The sequence below is a fragment of the Pseudophryne corroboree genome, chromosome 2 (assembly GCF_028390025.1).
Source record: "Pseudophryne corroboree isolate aPseCor3 chromosome 2, aPseCor3.hap2, whole genome shotgun sequence".
Taxonomy (NCBI): Eukaryota; Metazoa; Chordata; class Amphibia; order Anura; family Myobatrachidae; genus Pseudophryne; species Pseudophryne corroboree.
Window position 1 is genome coordinate 985785312 of NC_086445.1, and position 19011 is coordinate 985804322.

The 19011-nt window shown below is 47.8% G+C and overlaps 1 protein-coding gene across 2 annotated transcripts in view; it reads right to left on the bottom strand.

The window, feature by feature from the left end:
- Positions 1-19011, bottom strand: part of HUNK (hormonally up-regulated Neu-associated kinase) — an 87031-nt gene that overhangs the window by 23925 nt on the left and 44095 nt on the right. For both annotated transcript variants that reach the window (XM_063956400.1, XM_063956401.1), the window contains exons 3-5: positions 4967-5259; positions 2087-2142; positions 1387-1522 (exon numbers count right to left, since the gene is read on the bottom strand). In XM_063956400.1, coding sequence (XP_063812470.1) covers positions 1387-1522; positions 2087-2142; positions 4967-5259 — 485 coding nt within the window. The remainder of the gene's footprint in view (positions 1-1386; positions 1523-2086; positions 2143-4966; positions 5260-19011) is intronic.

The following is a 19011-nucleotide window of genomic DNA, read 5'->3' on the forward strand; positions in this document are numbered from 1 at the left end:
CACAGCATTCATAACAAGTGACAGAGGTGCTGCCCCCACCCACTCCCTGGCTTGCCGCAGTGATGTTCCTGTAATACCCCCATATCTCTACTAAGAGAAACAAGCGGCCTAATGTCTTTTCTTAAATACTCTGTACAACAGCGCCTGGAAACTAATACAAGCAAAGATGCAACTGTACTTAGAGGCATGTCCGTGTTACTAGCAGCAGCATGGTGTACCGAGTACTATTATTACAGTAACCTTAGGTGACCTGCAGAGACCTGGTGATGACGGACGGCCCCCCGGCAATATCTGGGACAGCAGTAGTGACAAATATAGGGCTAAATAGTGTTAAGGGCTTTTCAGTATTATTATTGTAGCTAGTAAGTGCTGATCACACGTTCCATAGCCCAGTGTGAAGCATCCTCCATACAACAGTATTCTGCATCCCTTCTATATTACGTTTCCATAGTAACCTCGCGCTGCTTACACCATGCTGCTGAGTGACACTAATATAGCATTAACACAAATCAGCATTTAACATTCTGTTGATATGTGCAATTAAAATAGGTACAAGAATAGCAATGATAAAAATAATAACACACCACAATTAGTTTACGTAAAGAGGGAGAGAAAGAAGATAGAGGAGGGGAAGGGGGTGCGGGAGGGGAGAGAGAGATGTACTAAGCCTTGGTGAAAGATAAAGTACCAACCAATGAGCACCTGACCTGTTACAGGCTGTGTTTGAAAAATTACAGGAGCTGATTTGCTGGTACTTTATCTCTCTCCAAGGTTTAGTACATGAGAGAGAGAGAGAGAGAGAGAGAGAGAGAGAGAGAGAGAGAGAGAGAGAGAGAGAGGGGGGGGGAGGGGTGAAGTAATAGAAAGAATGAGAGAACAAGAGACTGCAAAAAAGTGAAGTGACAGAAGGAGAGAGCGCTCGTCACTTCTTGCACACCACATATTGTGTGCATTGATGGAGTGCTAACTTTTGAAGGACATTTATACGTCCGAGAGGTCAAAGGCCTCACGGACTGTTTATGTACATCCCACTTTCAGTGTGTGTATATGGGCATGGCGTCTCAGCAAGGCTGCTCTGTGATAGATTTGGTACATGGGAGATCTTTGTCTGCTCCTTGCTCCAGTAGAACATTGCTTAGTTCTGCTCTCTTGTGTTGCTAGCAGGAAGCATACATCTCTTCTCGGCTGCGAGGGATTCTAATGTCCCCATAATTACTAAACACGGTCACGTTTCATTAGATACCTCCATAGATACACACACAGCAGAAATAAGAAATAAAGCACCTCCTCGGGTATTTGAATCAAACAGAAACGACATTTGTGACAGTTTAATGCAGTAACTAAAACACTATAGTAAATCTTCATCTTAAAAAAAAAAAAACTTACATGGACCACACGTCCACTTTGGGCCCGTATTTCTTCCTCGCCAGCAGTTCAGGTGCCGCGTACGCCGGACTCCCACACTGTGTGCTGAATGGGTCGGTATAACCCAAGATACCGGCGCAGTTGCTGAGCCCGAAATCTGCAAACAAACACAGTCAAATGGTTTAATGGTCGGCCGAATAAGCTCAGCAGTCATCACACACAGTACAGTGCTCGCTTACACGCCTAGAATGTGACCGGGAGTTTCCTGGGGGCAAATGTGGCCATAGATTATTCGCATGAATGAGCGGAAACCCAACTGCCAAGACGCCTCCAATCACATAAAATAACCCTTCCCATTTAAAACATAAGGTAGTGATCAGAGCATAATATAAACGCATTATAATAAATATATATTACACACACACACACACAAAACATTCCAGGGGAGGGTACACATCGTACGCCCCAGTGTATTGCAAGGAATCTACAGTGAACACATTTCAGTAAGAGGGCACAGAATGAATCCCATGGGCCAACAAATAGCTGCACAGTCAGCAAAGAAAGTTGGCACTCGGGTGCAGGAGAGGAAACGCAGCACAAAGGGGTCACACAAGCGCTGCTGGGGTGAAACGAGCTGCTGATTGTAATCTCTGCTAGGACAGATCAAGTGTAAACTGAGGACTACAATGCTAATGGGAAGCTCATTAAGGAATTTGCATACCAATGAGTTTGATGTTGTTGTTCTCATCCAGTAACAGATTTTCAATCTTCAAATCTCTGCGGGAAAGACAAAGAATTAAAGAGTGAGCGCAGGCAATGAGAAGCGGTGACCCCGGAGGGGTTAACGCAAGAGAGATTACAAGTCATTACTGGAGAACGGAGGCTCTATTTGGTAATGGGGAAATTGCTAGTCTTTATCCACGTAGCGAGCCTCGCCACAAAACATACAGAGATCAGCGTTCCTAATGCTTTATTAAATACACAATCATTATAATGTCCAGAGTTTTCATTGGTGCTCCCTTTTCTAAACAGTTTGAAGCGTGTCATGGTTTGGTGACCCAAAAAGTGGCTTTTTTTCTAGATCGGTAGTCCCTTTTTTTTATTTTTTATATATAGCTACAATACTAATTGGATATATTTACATCCACTTTAACTTGTGTGTTAATTAATAATTATCTACTCTATACTTAGATGAATGGACTTCATTATATTTCCTGAACAGAAATGTATTGATTGTTAACTAGTATGAATAATAACAACTGCAAAAAATAAAAATATTGGGTATTTTCACCTAAAGGTTTAAAATGGAAAAGCAAAACTGTTGCCACAGCAACCAGATTCTAGCTATCATTTGGTATACTGTACCAGATAAATAAGAGCTGGCATCTTATTGGTTACATCTACCCTTTTTTCCCACTTTAGACATTTTAGTAAATCTGTCTTACTTTATGTAAAGTAACTCTTGACCGTTCACTAATCAAAAGCAATAACTGTCAGGGTTCTGGCGCCGATCTCCCGAATAGTGTCGGGATTTCGGCGTCCGTCACATGACGACTGGAATCCAGACCGCCAGGATGCAGAATGAATCCCTATTTAGGGGTGTATTCAATAAATGTCAGATCCTTTCCGACTGAAAGGATCCGACATCTCAGTATTCAATGAGCGGCCAAATCAGACAGGATTTGGCCGTTCACGACAATGCCAATCCGACTTTTTATTTTTTAAGTCGGATTGACATTGTCGGAACCGGGTCCAAAACCTGTCGATTTGGCAGCGGAATCCGACAAAACACGTGGATCCGCGGCAAAATCCGCAGATCCACGCGTTTTCCGACAAGTCAGAATTGCCAACTTGTTGGAAAAAAAGCTGCCCTGTTGAATAGGTCAGAACCCCTTCCGACCTAAAAAAAAGTCGGATACTGCCATCTTTCCGACAAGACGGCAGTTTCCGACAAGCATTGAATACCCCCCTAAGTGGTAAAACATCAAAGCAATTCCAGCATAGTACGATTAATTTTTTGGGGTGGAGAAACCCCAGACATTTACTATTCTGCTTTTATAATACAAACTCTGAATGACCATAAAAAATATTTTAAAAAAATCTGAACTAAAAAAAAAAAAAAAGAATATAATATTTTCCAGACATGTAATAACCAGAGAAGCAGATTGTGCCGAGATAAATTTCGGGAAATTAGGACAGTGGCAAATTAATGAACCACATCAAATTCAATACAACGGGATATTACAATGGGATTAGAATACAAATATCATGGGTATACGAGTAATGTAAAAGGATTAAACCAACAAGGGTGTGTAGCTATAAGTAGAAACACAATTTCCCCTGCCACAAATCTACAATAGAGAAATAAGAATGACAATGGAACCGCTATCTGCTTATAGATTGTTATTACGATGGTGCTGCCAGGACAGTAATTATACTGCGCATAGAAAATATACTGTGCATCCTCGCGTCACAGCAAATTGAGGTCTGCAAACTTTCATCTAGCCTCCAAAGCTCGCACTGAATATGAGACACGCTGGAAACGATTGGAGCGCTTCCAGTGCCCAGAATATTATTTCTCAAAGTCCCCGGTCTATTATTCTATTTATAACTTCAGTCACTTCAACAAAAGAGCCAGGTAAATCCTGCTCTTGTCGTGACTCCTCTTCCATTGTATTCAGAGCGCCTGTCTTTCATGCCTGGAGAACCACTTACCAGCATGAATTTATGAATAATGAAAGCTTCCCATCCAAGTTGTGATCTTTCTGCCGACAGTAAGTGTGACTCATTGCTTCATTCACACAACTCGAACACATTCAGAAAGATTCCAGACTAATTTCCAACCACTAAAACTGCTAGGTGCCATTTTTAACAATGGCGTCTAACATAAATGGCCTATTTTCTTCCTCAAGAGAAGCCATTTTTTTCATGGGAAACGACCGCATACTTAGGAGACAATTATAACATGCGCACAAAGGGTTGCGGAGGAAAAAAAGATCTTATACTCTGCTTAATGATGCCTCATTTAAAATGACTAGCATGTAAATACCAACCCTACTTAATATAACAATAATTCATATTTTGTAATGCAAAACAGCACCAGCCAATCAGCTCCTGACTATCATTTCACAGGCTATGTTTGACATATGACAGGAGCTTATTGGTTGGCAGTGAAAAGAGTGGAAAAGTGGACCATTGGAGAAGTTGCCCATTCAACCAATCAGGTTTGAGGAAGCATTGATCAAGGACATTCTTCAAAATGCTACGTAGAAGCTGTTTTAGATGCTTCGACCAACTGGTTTCCCCGATTGCTACATCAACTCCAAAATCTCTTTCAAGTTTCTTTTCATAATTAAAATTAAAGGATAATGGGTCATACTCCAAACATAGTAAAAATGGATGCATTTTAGCAACCAATCAGTACTCGCTAGATGCTAGCTTGAATCTGATTGGTTGCTATGGGCAAGGCCTCCACCTGTCCTCTTATGCTCGATACTTCCCACTCTCTCTCCCCCCCCCCCTTCCCTACTGCACAGCGGTCACACTGCATCAATGTCCGTGGAAATGGAGAAATGTGAGGTTGGACAATGATTCTAGTCACCTGTGTACAACGCCTGCCCGATGTAGATGCTCCACGGCCTGAATCAGTTGCCGGATATATTTTCGGGCCTTGTGCTCCTCCAGTCTCTTCTTCTCATAGATTTTATGCATTAGGTTGCCCCCGGTACAGAGCTCCATGACCAGATAATAGCTATTTTCGGTTTCTAAGATGTCAAGCAGCTGTGCGATGTTGGGGTGTCGGATCATCTGCTGGATCTGACCCTCCCGACGCAGGTTCTTGGTGACGTAAGTGTCCTTCTTGGCTTTCTTCTTATCGATCACTTTCACAGCCACCTGCAGAAGACATCGATTTGAATGATTCCTTTGAACTGCTTAACACATTTTACATAAGGACGGTCATATATTTATTTTATAGATTTTTAATTTATTTATTTATACTTTACAGGAAAAAAGGGTCTCTTGATACCGGTGACCACTGCAACCGCCAGCTACAATAATAACACTATAAAATTCAAAGCGGTTTGCCCAAACCCCCCCCCCCCAAAAAAAAAAATAGCCTATTCTCATGTAATGCGTTTCATTCTCAGCTGCAGGGACAATTCCCCAGAGATGTTGCACTTACCAGGCAACTTACTTTCCGATTCTTTCCCGAAGCACTTAAAAGGACTGAAATGCTGGGGAATGAAAGCAAAAATCCTGCGAGTAAAAATATTTGAAAGCCCATCTATCATCACTCGAGTAAAATGGGGTAATGTACAAGAGAGCGAGAGAGCGAGAGAGAGAGAGAGAGAGAGAGAGAGAGAGAGAGAGAGAGAGAGAGAGAGAGAGAGAGAGAGAGAGAGAGAGAGAGAAAAAGGAAGAGGAGGAAGGAGAGAAAAAAAAAAAAAAAAAGAACACTTTAGGTTTAAAATGATCTCCAACTTTGAGAAATCTCCCAGAGGCTGCGGAGAAGCCTATATAGCAAGACAGGACTGCTGTTCTATACTATGCTAGGACTATAATCCGATCTAAACAGGACCCTGGGCAACATGCACTGCACAGGGAAAGCAACCACTAGTCCTAAAGGAGGAGAGAAAATAGAGAACTTCTCCTCAAGCAACAGCGATCTACTACAGTATGAACTTTCCAACTGAAAACATGTTTTTCAATGAACTTTTGTGAAACCAAATAACAGGCATTGTGTAAGTAATGTCTGGCACTCTGCTGTGGAACTGCACATCCCAGCATGTCCTGCCACAGTTTTGCTGTTAGGGCATGCTGGGATGCTTAATTCCACAGCAGCTGGAGTGCCGGATGTTGCCTGCCCTGATACAGACTACAGTACCCTTAATAAATAAAATAAATAAATAAAATAATTCTAGTTTGATACTTAAAAAAATAAAAGTAAATAAAATAAAAGTAAAATATTCTGGTACTTTGGTTTGTTCCATTAGTAAATAGACTGCTCGGCTGGTCATATTCCATTCACTGCTTGTTAGCCATGTATTTCTAACATGCAGCAGATGTGCATGTTTTAGTTGCCTTGGAATATGTGTCAGCGATCCAGAGTCTGGACTGGTGATGTATGAGAAACAACGACTATATAACTAAGTGGCTCAAAAGGTAGGTAGAGTATGAGCAAAGTTGCGGCAAAATTTAGACTACAAGAAACACATAAGGTAGCATCCAATAACACTGCACAATGGAGCAGGTAGAAGAGGGCGTGGGCCTATCACCAGGTTCAGTCGCCATATTGGATAGTACAAACATGATTAACACCAATGGAATAGCGTGAAAAGAACCAAAACCTGTAGTAAGCCTGTATTCCCTCTGAGGAGGATGTACATACATACGGACAGAAATTGTACAAGAATTAAGTATATGGCTGGAAAGAACTTAAGACTAAGGGTATATATTTCCCTACACACAGCCAGCAATCTCATTGAAGGAACCTGTTGCCAGCTGCTTTTGGCCACTAAGCTTACACTCTGCTATCTATCCAAGCTATATGCAATGTGAAACATGGAAAGCCGTGCTATGGTATTTGTATTTATGCAAAATTCCCTTTATGAATGTTGTCTGTAGCGTTAAAAATTCTGGTCATTTGTACAGGGTGATTCAAAAGTCGCAGTACACCCTTGTCAAAGTCGCAGTACACCCTTTTGCTTCAAAAACTGTGCAGGAAATGGGAAAACTGACTTAGATTCAAGATGGCGCCCTTGTTCGGTACATACTCTAAAAGAAAGCCCACCTCACCCATACCTTACTGGAGTATTCCGTTTTCCCATTTCCTGCACAGTTTTTGAAACAAAAGGGTGTACTGTGACTTTTGAATCGGGATCCGGTCTGAAGATCAACACTGTTTAGGTCGACCACTATAGGTCGACAGTAACTAGGTGACTGAAGTTCGACAGGGTTTCTAGGTCGACATGTGCTAGGTCGACAGGTCAAAAGGTCGACGTGAGTTTTTCACATTTTTTTTTCTTTTTAAAAACTTTTTGATACTTAACGATCCACCTGGACTACGATTGGAACGGTAATCTGTGCCGAGCGAAGCGGCAGCGGAGTGAGGCACCTTGCCCGAAGCATGGCGAGCCATGCGAGGGGACACGCTGAACTAATTGGGCTTCCCGGTTACTTTACGAAGAAAACGACACCAAAAAAACGTGAAACACTCATGTCGACCTTTTGACCTGTCGACTTACCACATGTCGACCCAGAAACCCTGTCGACCTTAACATTGTCGACCTAAACACTGTCAATTTGATGATCCACACCCTTTGAATCACCCTGTACTTTAATAGTATTAGCCCTTTAATTGGGTGGCTGATAAATAATACAAGGTAATATCCTATTCCCTGATGACTTCTTATATCCTTACGATTTACAGTGTTAAAATTAATTCATTGTTTAACCAATTGGGAATATAAATAAAGGGCTACTTAAGTTTCCATAGTCTGACACTGTGGAGAAATAAATGGATTATAAATGTTTAAAACACCAGACCCCAACTGAGCCAAAAGGCATTACAGACCATCAGTGTATAAACTGCTGATTGTTTTAATTAGCTGTAGAGCGGCGGCGAATCCCAGCGTTATGTTACAGTGGCCGCCTTGCTGGCGAATTACACAGGCCGCCTATAAATATTTCAAATCTTTCACAAACACATTCAGTCTTCCATAGCCTCTCTAGATTCATGTGGATTTTATCAATAATTTAGTATTTGTGGTAAATAAACTCAGCAGTTCAAAAGGATATGAATCCAGCAACTTATTTTTAATAATTTAGCAATATAGGCTTTTAACCTCTCACCGACCCCCCCCCCTTCCCCCTTTCCCCTATTACTGCGCTCAAGAAATGGCACAATTCAGAGGAAGAACACATTGAAACAAACAAGTTTATGAACAAAACAATTAAATATAACCTCAAGCAATACAAGTTTCATGTAAAGGAAAATTGCAAAACATACAACATCTGCATGTACCTAATGTACAGGTTCCACCCAAGTGCAGCGGGCAACAGTCATAAAGAATTGGTTGCATGCACACAGCCAGCGGGCAACCCCTGCGCACAGGCGGCCAGCCGTAGTGAACCCGTGCTGCACACAGGCTGGCTGTGCGCAGGGGTTGCCCGCTGGCTGTGTGCATGCAACCAAGGGTTCACTACGGCTGGCCGGCGGTCGGGCTCCCGGCGACCAGCATACCGGCGCCGGGAGGCCGACCGCCGGCTTACCGACAGCGTGGCGAGCGCAAATGAGCCCCTTGCGGGCTCGCTGCGCTCGCCATGCTACGGGCACGGTGGCGCGCTACGCGCGCCACACTATTTTATTCTCCCTCTATGGGGGTCGTGGACCCCCACGAGGGAAAATAAGTGTCGGTATGCCGGCTGTCGGGCTCCCGGCGCCGGTATACTGAGCGCCGGGAGCCCGACCGCCGGCATACAGAAGACCACCCGTGCAGGGGTTCACTACGGCTGGCCGGCGGTCGGGCTCCCGGCGACCAGCATACCGGCGCCGGGAGGCCGACCGCCGGCTTACCGACAGTGTGGCGAGCGCAAATGAGCCCCTTGCGGGCTCGCTGCGCTCGCCACGCTACGCACAGTACATATGGATACACTATAGCAACAACAAGAAAGAAAAAAAAATTGAACACAAAAAAAATAATTTTTTGCTGGAGAGTAGTAAACCTCAAGAGCCAGCACTAGCGCATAGTCCAAGCATTTTTGGCAGGCTGATCGGCGTGGCAGCCTTGTAAGGACATATTTGATTCCAGTATTACTCAATTATGGATGAATAATACCTTTAGAACACGGGGAGATTACGTGATGCGCGCAGAATGTGGCGGACAGCTCAATTAGTGCATACAGAGACAAAGAGGCATTACACTGTACACAAAGCACACAACTGTAACACAGGTCTTCATAATAATATAAAGGAGTCATTTATATTGCTCCTTTACAACGGGTGCCAGATCACATCAAATATATGTGCAGGTTTCCTTATTAAGCTATTTTTACCAATATACTTTTGCTAATTTATTCAATACTATTATTGATAAATTATCTAATTCTTTACTTATACTATGAAGATGGTATATTTTAGGGCGATCTGTCCTCTGTTTAGGCTTACAAGCCTCTTAAGACAATACAAGTTGCTTTATATACATATATATTTTAACAAAATGTATATATATATATATATATATATATATATATATATATATATATATATATATATATATATATATATATATACATATATACATATATATATATATATACACATATATATATATACACACATATATATATATATATACACATATATATACATATATATACATACATATATATACATACATATATATATATATATACATATATATATATATATATACACACACATACACACACACATACACACACACATACACACACACATACACACACTAGGTGCTTCATCGCGCCCTACGGGCGCTCTTCACACCGTCGGAAGGGGCTACGCCCCTTTAACCCCTGCACGCCTTTCTGGGGTTCAATATATGGAGTATTCCCTGCATTCCTAGTTTTGTTAGTGTTTGAATATTGCACAATGAAAGGCCTTCCGATGGTGAAGGGGGCGTAGTCCCTTGCAACAGGAAGGGGTTTGGGGACCGCGGATGGGGGAGGGGGTATGAAGGCGCTGTGGGTGGGGTAGGAGCAGGGGTGTTGCAGGTGGGGGATGGCAGCTGCAGGGCTGTTGCGGATAGAGGAGGGGTTCCGAAGGCGCTGCAGATGGGGAAGGGGTGGGTGCGGGTGTGCAGTGGATGGGGGAGGTGTCCAGTAGGCGCGGTGGGTGGGGGAGGGGTGGATGCGGGGGTAACGTGGGTGGGGAAGTGGCGGGGTGCGGTGCTGTTGCGAATGGTGTAGGCGATGCGGATTGGGAAGGGCCTGCTGCGTGGGTGGGGTAGGGGATCCAAAGGTGCAGCGGGCGGGGGAGAGCCAGATGCGGGGTGTGGCGGATGGGGGAGGGGGTCCGGAGGTGATGTAGGTGGTGGAGGGGCGGGTGGCATAGGGGGGCTGGAGGCGCCGCGGGTGGGTACCGGGGGAAGGGGCCGGGGGGGCGTTGTGTGTGGGGGAGGGGCAGGTGGGGGAGGGGCAGATGCTGGGCTGGATGGGGGAGGGGTTCCAGAGGTACTGCGGGTGGGAAAGGGTGTGGCGGGTGGGTAGGAGGTGTGGAGGCGTTGCGGGTGGGAGAGGCGGGGGGGTGCAGTGAATGGGGTTAGGGGTCCGGAGGAGGGAGGGTCCGTGTGTGTTGAGGTGTGGGGTCCGTAGGCGCTATGGGTGGGGGTGCCACGGGTGGTGGAGGGACAGGTGTGTGGATTTGCGGTGGATGGGGGAGGGGGTCTGGTGGTGCTGCAGGTGGTGGAGGGGTGTGTGCGCGGGTGGGATAGGGGGTGGGTGCGGGGGTGCAGCGGATGGTGGAGGTGGTCCGGGAGTGTGGGAGAGGTGAGGTGCTGTGGGTGGGGGAGAGGCGGGTGAGGGGCTGTTGCGGATGAGGGAGGGGTTCCGGAGGCGCTGCAGGGTGGAAGGGTGCAGGTGTTGCGGGTGAGGTAGGGGGCCTGGAGGCGCTGCGGGTGGGGGTGCGGTGTATGGGGAGGGGCTGCAGGTGGTGGAGGAGCGGGTGGTGTAGGAGGTCCGGAGGTGCAGTGGGTGGTGGAGGGGTGGGTGCTGAGGGTGGGGTAGTGGGTCCGAAGGTGTTGCGGTTGCTGGAGAGGTGGGGGTGTAGGGGATGGGTCAGTGGGTGCAGCGGATGGGGGAGGGGTGAGTGCGGGGGTTCAGCGGATGGGGAGGGGGTCAGGGGATGCGGGAGGGGTGGGGGTGCTGTGGGTGGGGGTGCTGTGGGTGGGGGAGGCGGGTGAGGGGCTGTTGCGGATGGGGGAGGGGTTCCGGAGGCGCTGCTGGTGGAGAAGGGTGCAGGTGTTGCGGGTGAGGTAGGGGGCCTGGAGGCGCTGCGGGTGGGGGAGGGAGGGAGGGGGGTGAGGGTGCGGTGGATCGGGAGGGGCTGTAGGTGGTGGAGGAGCAGGTGGTGTAGGGGTCCGCAGGTGGAGTGGTTGGTGGTGGGGTGAGTGCTGCGGGTGGGGTAGTGGGACCGAAAGTGTTGCGGTTGCTGGAGGGGTGGGGGTGCAGGGGATGGGTCCGGGGGTGCAGCGGATGGGGGAGGGGCTGCTGCAGATGGGGGAGGGGTTTGGAAGACACTGCGGGTGGGGTAGGGAATCCGAAGGCGCAGTGGGTGGGGGTGCCACGGGTGGTGGAGGGGCAGGTGCGGGGGATGGGGAGGGGTCCAGGGGCGCTGCAGGTGGTGGAGGGGCAGATATCAGTGCACATAGTCTCTGTGGTAGTTAGTGAGGGTTGGTGATGGTGTAAATAAGAATTTACTTACCGATAATTCTATTTCTCATAGTCCGTAGTGGATGCTGGGACTCCGTCAGGACCATGGGGGATAGCGGGCTCCGCAGGAGACAGGGCACATCTAAAAAAAGCTTTTAGGTCACATGGTGCGTACTGGCTCCTCCCCCTATGACCCTCCTCCAAGCCTCAGTTAGGTACTGTGCCCGGACGAGCGTACACAATAAGGAAGGATCTTGAATCCCGGGTAAGACTCATACCAGCCACACCAATCACACCGTACAACTTGTGATCTGAACCCAGTTAACAGTATGATAACACAAACGAAGTAGCCTCTGAACAGATGGCTCACAACAACAGTAATAACCCGATTTTTGTAACAATAACTATGTACAAGCATTGCAGACAATCCGCACTTGGGATGGGCGCCCAGCATCCACTACGGACTATGAGAAATAGAATTATCGGTAAGTAAATTCTTATTTTCTCTAACGTCCTAGTGGATGCTGGGACTCCGTCAGGACCATGGGGATTATACCAAAGCTCCCAAACGGGCGGGAGAGTGCGGATGACTCTGCAGCACCGAATGAGAGAACTCTAGGTCCTCTTTAGCCAGAGTATCAAATTTGTAAAATTTTACAAACGTGTTCTCCCCTGACCACGTAGCTGCTCGGCAAAGTTGTAATGCCGAGACTCCTCGGGCAGCCGCCCAGGATGAGCCCACTTTCCTTGTGGAATGGGCCTTTACAGATTTAGGCTGTGGCAGGCCTGCCACAGAATGTGCAAGTTGGATTGTACTACATATCCAACGTGCAATCGTCTGTTTAGACGCAGGAGCACCCAACTTGTTGGGTGCATACAATGTAAACAACGAGTCAGATTTTCTGACTCCAGCTGTCCTTGAAATATATATTTTTAATGCTCTGACAACGTCCAGTAACTTGGAGTCCTCCAAGTCGCTAGTAGCCGCAGGCACCACAATAGGCTGGTTCAAGTGAAATGCCGAAACCACCTTAGGGAGAAATTGAGGACGTGTCCTCAATTCTGCCCTGTCCGAATGGAATATCAGATATGGGCTTTTGTATGACAAAGCTGCCAACTCCGAAACTCTCCTGGCTGAAGCCAGGGCCAACAGCATGGTTACCTTCCATGTAAGGTATTTTAAATCTACCGATTTTAAAGGCTCAAACCAATGAGATTTGAGAAAATTTAGAACCACGGTCAAATCCCACGGTGCCACTGGAGGCACTATTGGGGGTTGTATATGTAGTACACCTTTGACAAAAGTTTGTACTTCAGGCACTGACGCCAATTCCTTCTGGAAGAAAATTGATAAGGCCGAAATTTGAACTTTAATGGACCCCAATTTGAGGCCCATAGACAATCCTGCTTGCAGGAAATGTAAGAATCGACCCAATTGAAATTCTTCCGTTGGAGCCTTCTTGGCCTCACACCACGCAACATATTTTCTCCAAATGCGGTGATAATGTTGTGCGGTCACTTCTTTCCTGGCTTTAATTAAAGTAGGAATAACTTCCTCAGGAATGCCCTTCTCTTTTAGAATCCGGCGTTCAACCGCCATGCCGTCAAACGCAGCCGCGGTAAGTCTTGGAACATACAAGGTCCCTGCTGAAGCAGATCCCTTCTTAGAGGTAGAGGCCACGGATCCTCCGTGAGCATCTCTTGAAGTTCCGGATACCAAGTTCTTCTTGGCCAGTCCGGAGCTACCAGTATTGTTCTTACTCCTCTTTTCCGTATAATTCTCAGTACCTTTGGTATGAGAGGCAGAGGAGGGAACACATACACTGACTGGTACACCCACGGTGTTACCAGAGCGTCCACAGCTATTGCCTGAGGGTCTCTTGACCTGGCGCAATACCTGTCCAATTTTTTGTTGAGGCGAGACACCATCATGTCCACCTTTGGTTTTTCCCAACGGTTCACAATCATGTGGAAAACTTCTGGATGAAGTCCCCACTCTCCCGGGTGAAGGTCGTGTCTGCTGAGGAAATCTGCTTCCCAGTTGTCCACTCCCGGGATGAACACTGCTGACAGTGCTACGACATGATTCTCCGCCCAGCGCAGAATCCTTGCAGCTTCTGCCATTGCACTCCTGCTTCTCGTGCCGCCTTGTCGGTTTACGTGGGCGACTGCCGTGATGTTGTCGGACTGGATCAACACCGGCTGACCCTGAAGCAGCGATTTTGCCAGGCTTAGAGCATTGTAGATCGCTCTTAGCTCCAGTATATTTATGTGAAGAGACGTCTCCAGGTTTGACCACACGCCCTGGAAGTTTCTTCCCTTTGTGACTGCTCCCCAACCTCGTAGGCTGGCATCCGTAGTCACCAGGACCCAGTCATGTATGCCGAATCTGCGGCCCACTAACAGATGGGCAGTCTGCAACCACCACAGGAGAGACAACCTTGTTCTCGGTGACAGTGTTATCCGCTGATGCATGTGCAGATGCGATCCGGACCATTTGTCCAGCAGATCCCACTGAAATGTTCGTGCATGGAATCTGCCGAATGGAATCGCTTCGTACGAAGCCACCATCTTTCCCAGGACTCTTGTGCATTGATGTACTGACACAGTTCCTGGTTTTAGGAGGTTCTTGACAAGTTCGGATAACTCCCTTGCTTTCTCTTCCGGGAGAAATACCTTTTTCTGAACCGTGTCCAGAATCATGCCCAGGAACAGCAGATGTGTTGTCGGGGTCAATTGAGATTTTGGAAGATTTAGAATCCACCCGTGTTGCTGAAGCACTACTTGTGTTAGCGCTACACCGACTTCCAGCTGTTCTCTGGACTTTGCCCTTATCAGGAGATCGTCCAAGTAAGGGATAATTAATACGCCTTTTCTTCGTAGAAGAACCATCATTTCGGTCATTACCTTGGTAAAGACCCGAGGGGCCGTGGACAACCCAAACGGCAGCGTTTGAAACTGATAATGACAGTCTTGTATCACGAACCTGAGATACCCTTGGTGTGAGGGGTAAATCGGGACATGTAGATAAGCATCTTTTATGTCCAAGGACACCATGAAGTCTCCTTCTTCCAGATTCGCTATCACTGCTCTGAGTGACTCCATCTTGAACTTGAATTTCTTTATGTACAGGTTCAAGGATTTCAGATTTAGAATAGGCCTTACCGAACCGTCCGGTTTCGGTACCACAAATAGTGTGGAATAATACCCCTTTCCCTGTTGTAGGAGGGGTACCTTGACTATCACCTGCTGAGAATACAGCTTGTGAATGGCTTCCAAAACCGACGTCCTTTCTGAGGGAGACGTTGGTAAAGCAGACTTTAGGAACCGGCGAGGGGGAGACCTTTCGAACTCCAGCATGTAACCCTGAGATACTATCTGCAGGACCCACGGGTCCACTTGTGAGTGAACCCATTGATTGCTGAAAATCTTGAGTCGACCCCCCACCGTTCCTGAGTCCGCTTGTAAAGCCCCAGCGTCATGCTGATGGCTTTGTAGAAGCCGGGGCGGGCTTCTGTTCCTGGGCAGGGGCTGCTTGCTGCCCTTTCTTACCCTTTCCTCTGCCTCGCGGCAGATAAGACTGTCCTTTTGGTCGCTTTTTATAGGAGCGAAAGGACTGCGGCTGAAAAGACGGTGTCTTTTTCTGTTGGGAGGGGGTCTGAGGTAAAAAAGTGGATTTGCCGGCAGTTGCCGTGGCCACCAGGTCCGAAAGACCGACCCCAAACAATTCCTCTCCTTTATATGGCAATACTTCCATATGCCTCTTGGAATCCGCATCACCTGACCACTGTCGCGTCCATAAACTTCTTCTGGCAGATATGGACATCGCGCTTACTCTTGATGCTAGAGTACAAACATCCCTCTGAGCATCTCGCATATAAAGGAAAGCATCCTTTAATTGCTCTAGAGTCAATAAAATACTGTCCCTATCCAGGGTATCAATATTTTCAGTCAGAGAATCCAACCACACTACCCCAGCACTGCACATCCAGGCTGAGGCTATTGCCGGTCGCAGTATAACACCAGTATGTGTGTATATACTCTTCAGTGTAGTTTCCAGCCTCCTATCTGCTGGATCCTTGAGGGCGGCCGTATCAGGAGACGGCAACGCCACTTGCTTTGATAAACGTGTGAGCGCCTTATCCACCCTAGGGGGTGTTTCCCAGCGCGCCCTAACCTCTAGTGGGAAAGGGTATAATGCCAATAACTTCTTGGAAATTAGCAGTTTTCTATCGGGGTTAACCCACGCTTCATCACACACGTCATTCAATTCCTCTGATTCTGGAAAAAATACAGGTAGTTTTTTCACCCCCCACATAATACCCCTTTTTGAGGTACCAGCAGTATCAGAGATCTGCAAAGCCTCCTTCATTGCCGTGATCATATAACGTGTGGCCCTATTGGAAAATACGTTTGTTTCTTCACCGTCGACACTAGATTCATCTGTGTCGGTACCCGTGTCGACTGACTGAGGTAAAGGACGTTTTACAGCCCCTGACGGTGTCTGAGACGCCTGAACCGGTACTAACTGGTTTGCCGGGCGTCTTATTTCGTCAACTGACTTTTGTAATGTGCTGACATTATCACGTAATTCCATAACTAAAGCCATCCATTCCGGTGTCGACTCCCTAGGGGGTGACATTACCATCATCGGCAATTGCTCTGCCTCCACACCAACATCGTCCTCATACATGTCGACACACACGTACCGACACAGCAGCCACACAGGGAATGCTCTAATCGAAGACAGGACCCCCTAGCCCTTTGGGGAGACAGAGGGAGAGTTTGCCAGCACACACCAAAAGCGCTATAAATGTATATAAACAACCCTAGAAGGTGTTGTTTACTATATATGCGCTCTTAATATATAAATATCGCCAATTTATGCCCCCCTTCTCTTTGTTACCCTGTTTCTGTAGTGCAGTGCAGGGGAGAGACCTGGGAGCCTTCCTCACCAGCGGAGCTGAGCAGGAAAATGGCGCTGAGTGCTGAGGAGAATAAGCTCCGCCCCTTTTTCGGCGGGCTTTTCCCCGGTTTTTAAGAAACTGGCCTGGGTTAAAATACATACATATAGCCTTAATGGCTATATGTGATGTATTTATTTTGCCACTAAAGGTAATTATATTGCTGCCCAGGGCGCCCCCAGCAGCGCCCTGCACCCTCCGTGACTGAGTCAGTGAGCCGTGTGACAACAATGGCGCACAGCTGCCGTGCTGTGCGCTACCTTCAAGAAGACTGAGGAGTCTTCTGCCGCCTGCTTTCCGGACCTCCGTTCTGCCGTCTCTTCAGCGTCTGTAAGGGGGATCGGCGGCGCGGCTCCGGGACGAACCCCAGGCTGACCTGTGTTCCGACTCCCTCTGGAGCTAAGTGTCCAGTAGCCTAAGACTCCAATCCATCCTGCACGCAGGTGAGTTGGAAATCTCTCCCCTAAGTCCCTCGATGCAGTGATCCTGTTGCCAGCAGGAATCACTGAGATTGAAACCTAAAAAAAAACTTTTCTAAACAGCTCTTTAGGAGAGCCACCTAGATTGCACCCTCTCGGACGGGCACAAAAACCTAACTGAGGCTTGGAGGAGGGTCATAGGGGGAGGAGCCAGTACGCACCATGTGACCTAAAAGCTTTTTTTAGATGTGCCCTGTCTCCTGCGGAGCCCGCTATCCCCCATGGTCCTGACGGAGTCCCAGCATCCACTAGGACGTTAGAGAAAGAGGGGTGAAGGCCAGTACACAGACAGGCAGTTAGAGAGCAGGATGAGGGTGACAGGGCATAGTGACGGGGAGTACTTAGCAGATATAGGGGTGGGCTACAGGTGTGATGTCACAGTGTGTGTACCTTTGCTGTCATGTGTGAGGTATGTGAGGTATATGTGAGGTATGTGTGAGGTAAGGATGTGCGGGTCGTGGTGGCCACTAACGTCCAGGCTGCTGCTGTGAGATGGTGACTGCAGAGGGAGGGAGCTCAGACCCAGCAGCAATGGGTCGTGGTCAGCATTCCTTCCTGGCCCCGTTCCGCCGCACACTGTCCGCCCCGTCTGACGGGCGTCATTCCTCCATCCTGCATGGCAGCGTCAGCTGCTGTGATCGTGGAGCATAGGTAAGCGTCCGGAGCCCTGTGGGCGGGCAGGCATGGTGTTTCCCTGGAGAGGTGCGGCGCGCGTCCTTAGGCTGCAGACGGAGGGAGCTCCGGCCCAGCAGCAATGTTGATTAGTGCGTGTCCCGTCCGGGCGCTGTCCCGCTACACATGCTCCGCTCCGCACCGCTTGCCGCTGAGCATGGCAGCCCTTGTGTGTATGCTGCAGATGCTGATCTAGCGGTGCCTGAGCTAGCACCCTCTCCCTGGGGTGTGGGTGTCAGGCGGCAGGTATGGTGTGTAGGTGGGAGAGGAGCTGCGGGCGGCGACTCGCTGCCTGCAAGTACCCTCCATATCAGCGCTGTTCCCCTCCCTGCAGATAGTGTCAGTGGCCGTGGTGTACTTTTGCTACTGGTGGCCTGTGCCGGTGCTAGGGTGTTCGGCGCCCCCCTGCAAACTATGAATTTTGCGCCCTCCAATATTCCTTTGTTGTGCATCGGGAAAAGTGGTGTGGTCTCACAACTAAGGGGCATGGCCACACAATAGTACCCCCCTTTAAAATTACGCCACAATGTAGCACAATCTTATTCATCTTATACGTAATGCCCCACCCGTAGTAGTAGCGTCCTTATACGTAATGCCCCACCCGTAGTAGTAGCGTCCATATACGTAATGCCCCCCCAATAGTAGTAGTGTCCTTATACATAATGCCCCCCCAGTAGTAGTAGCAATTATATGTAATGCTCCCCAACAGTAATAGTAGCATCCTTATACGTAATGCCCCACCCGTAGTAGTAGCGTCCTTATACGTAATGCCCCCCAGTAGTAGTAGCAGTTATATGTAATGCCTCCCAACAGTAATAGTAGCGTCCTTATACGTAATGCCACCCCTGTAGTAGTAGCATCCTTATACATAATGTGCCCCCAGTAGTAGTACCGTCCTTATACATAATGCCCCCCCAGTAGTAGTAGCATCCTTACATGTAATGCCCTCCCAGTAGTAGCGTCCTTATATGTAATGCCCTCCCAGTATTAGTAGCCTCCTTATACGTAATGCCCCCCCATAGTAGTAGCGTCCTTATACGTAATGCCCCCCCATAGTAGTAGCGTCCTTATACGTAATGCCCCCCCTATAGTAGTAGCGTCCTTATACGTAATGCCCCCCCTAT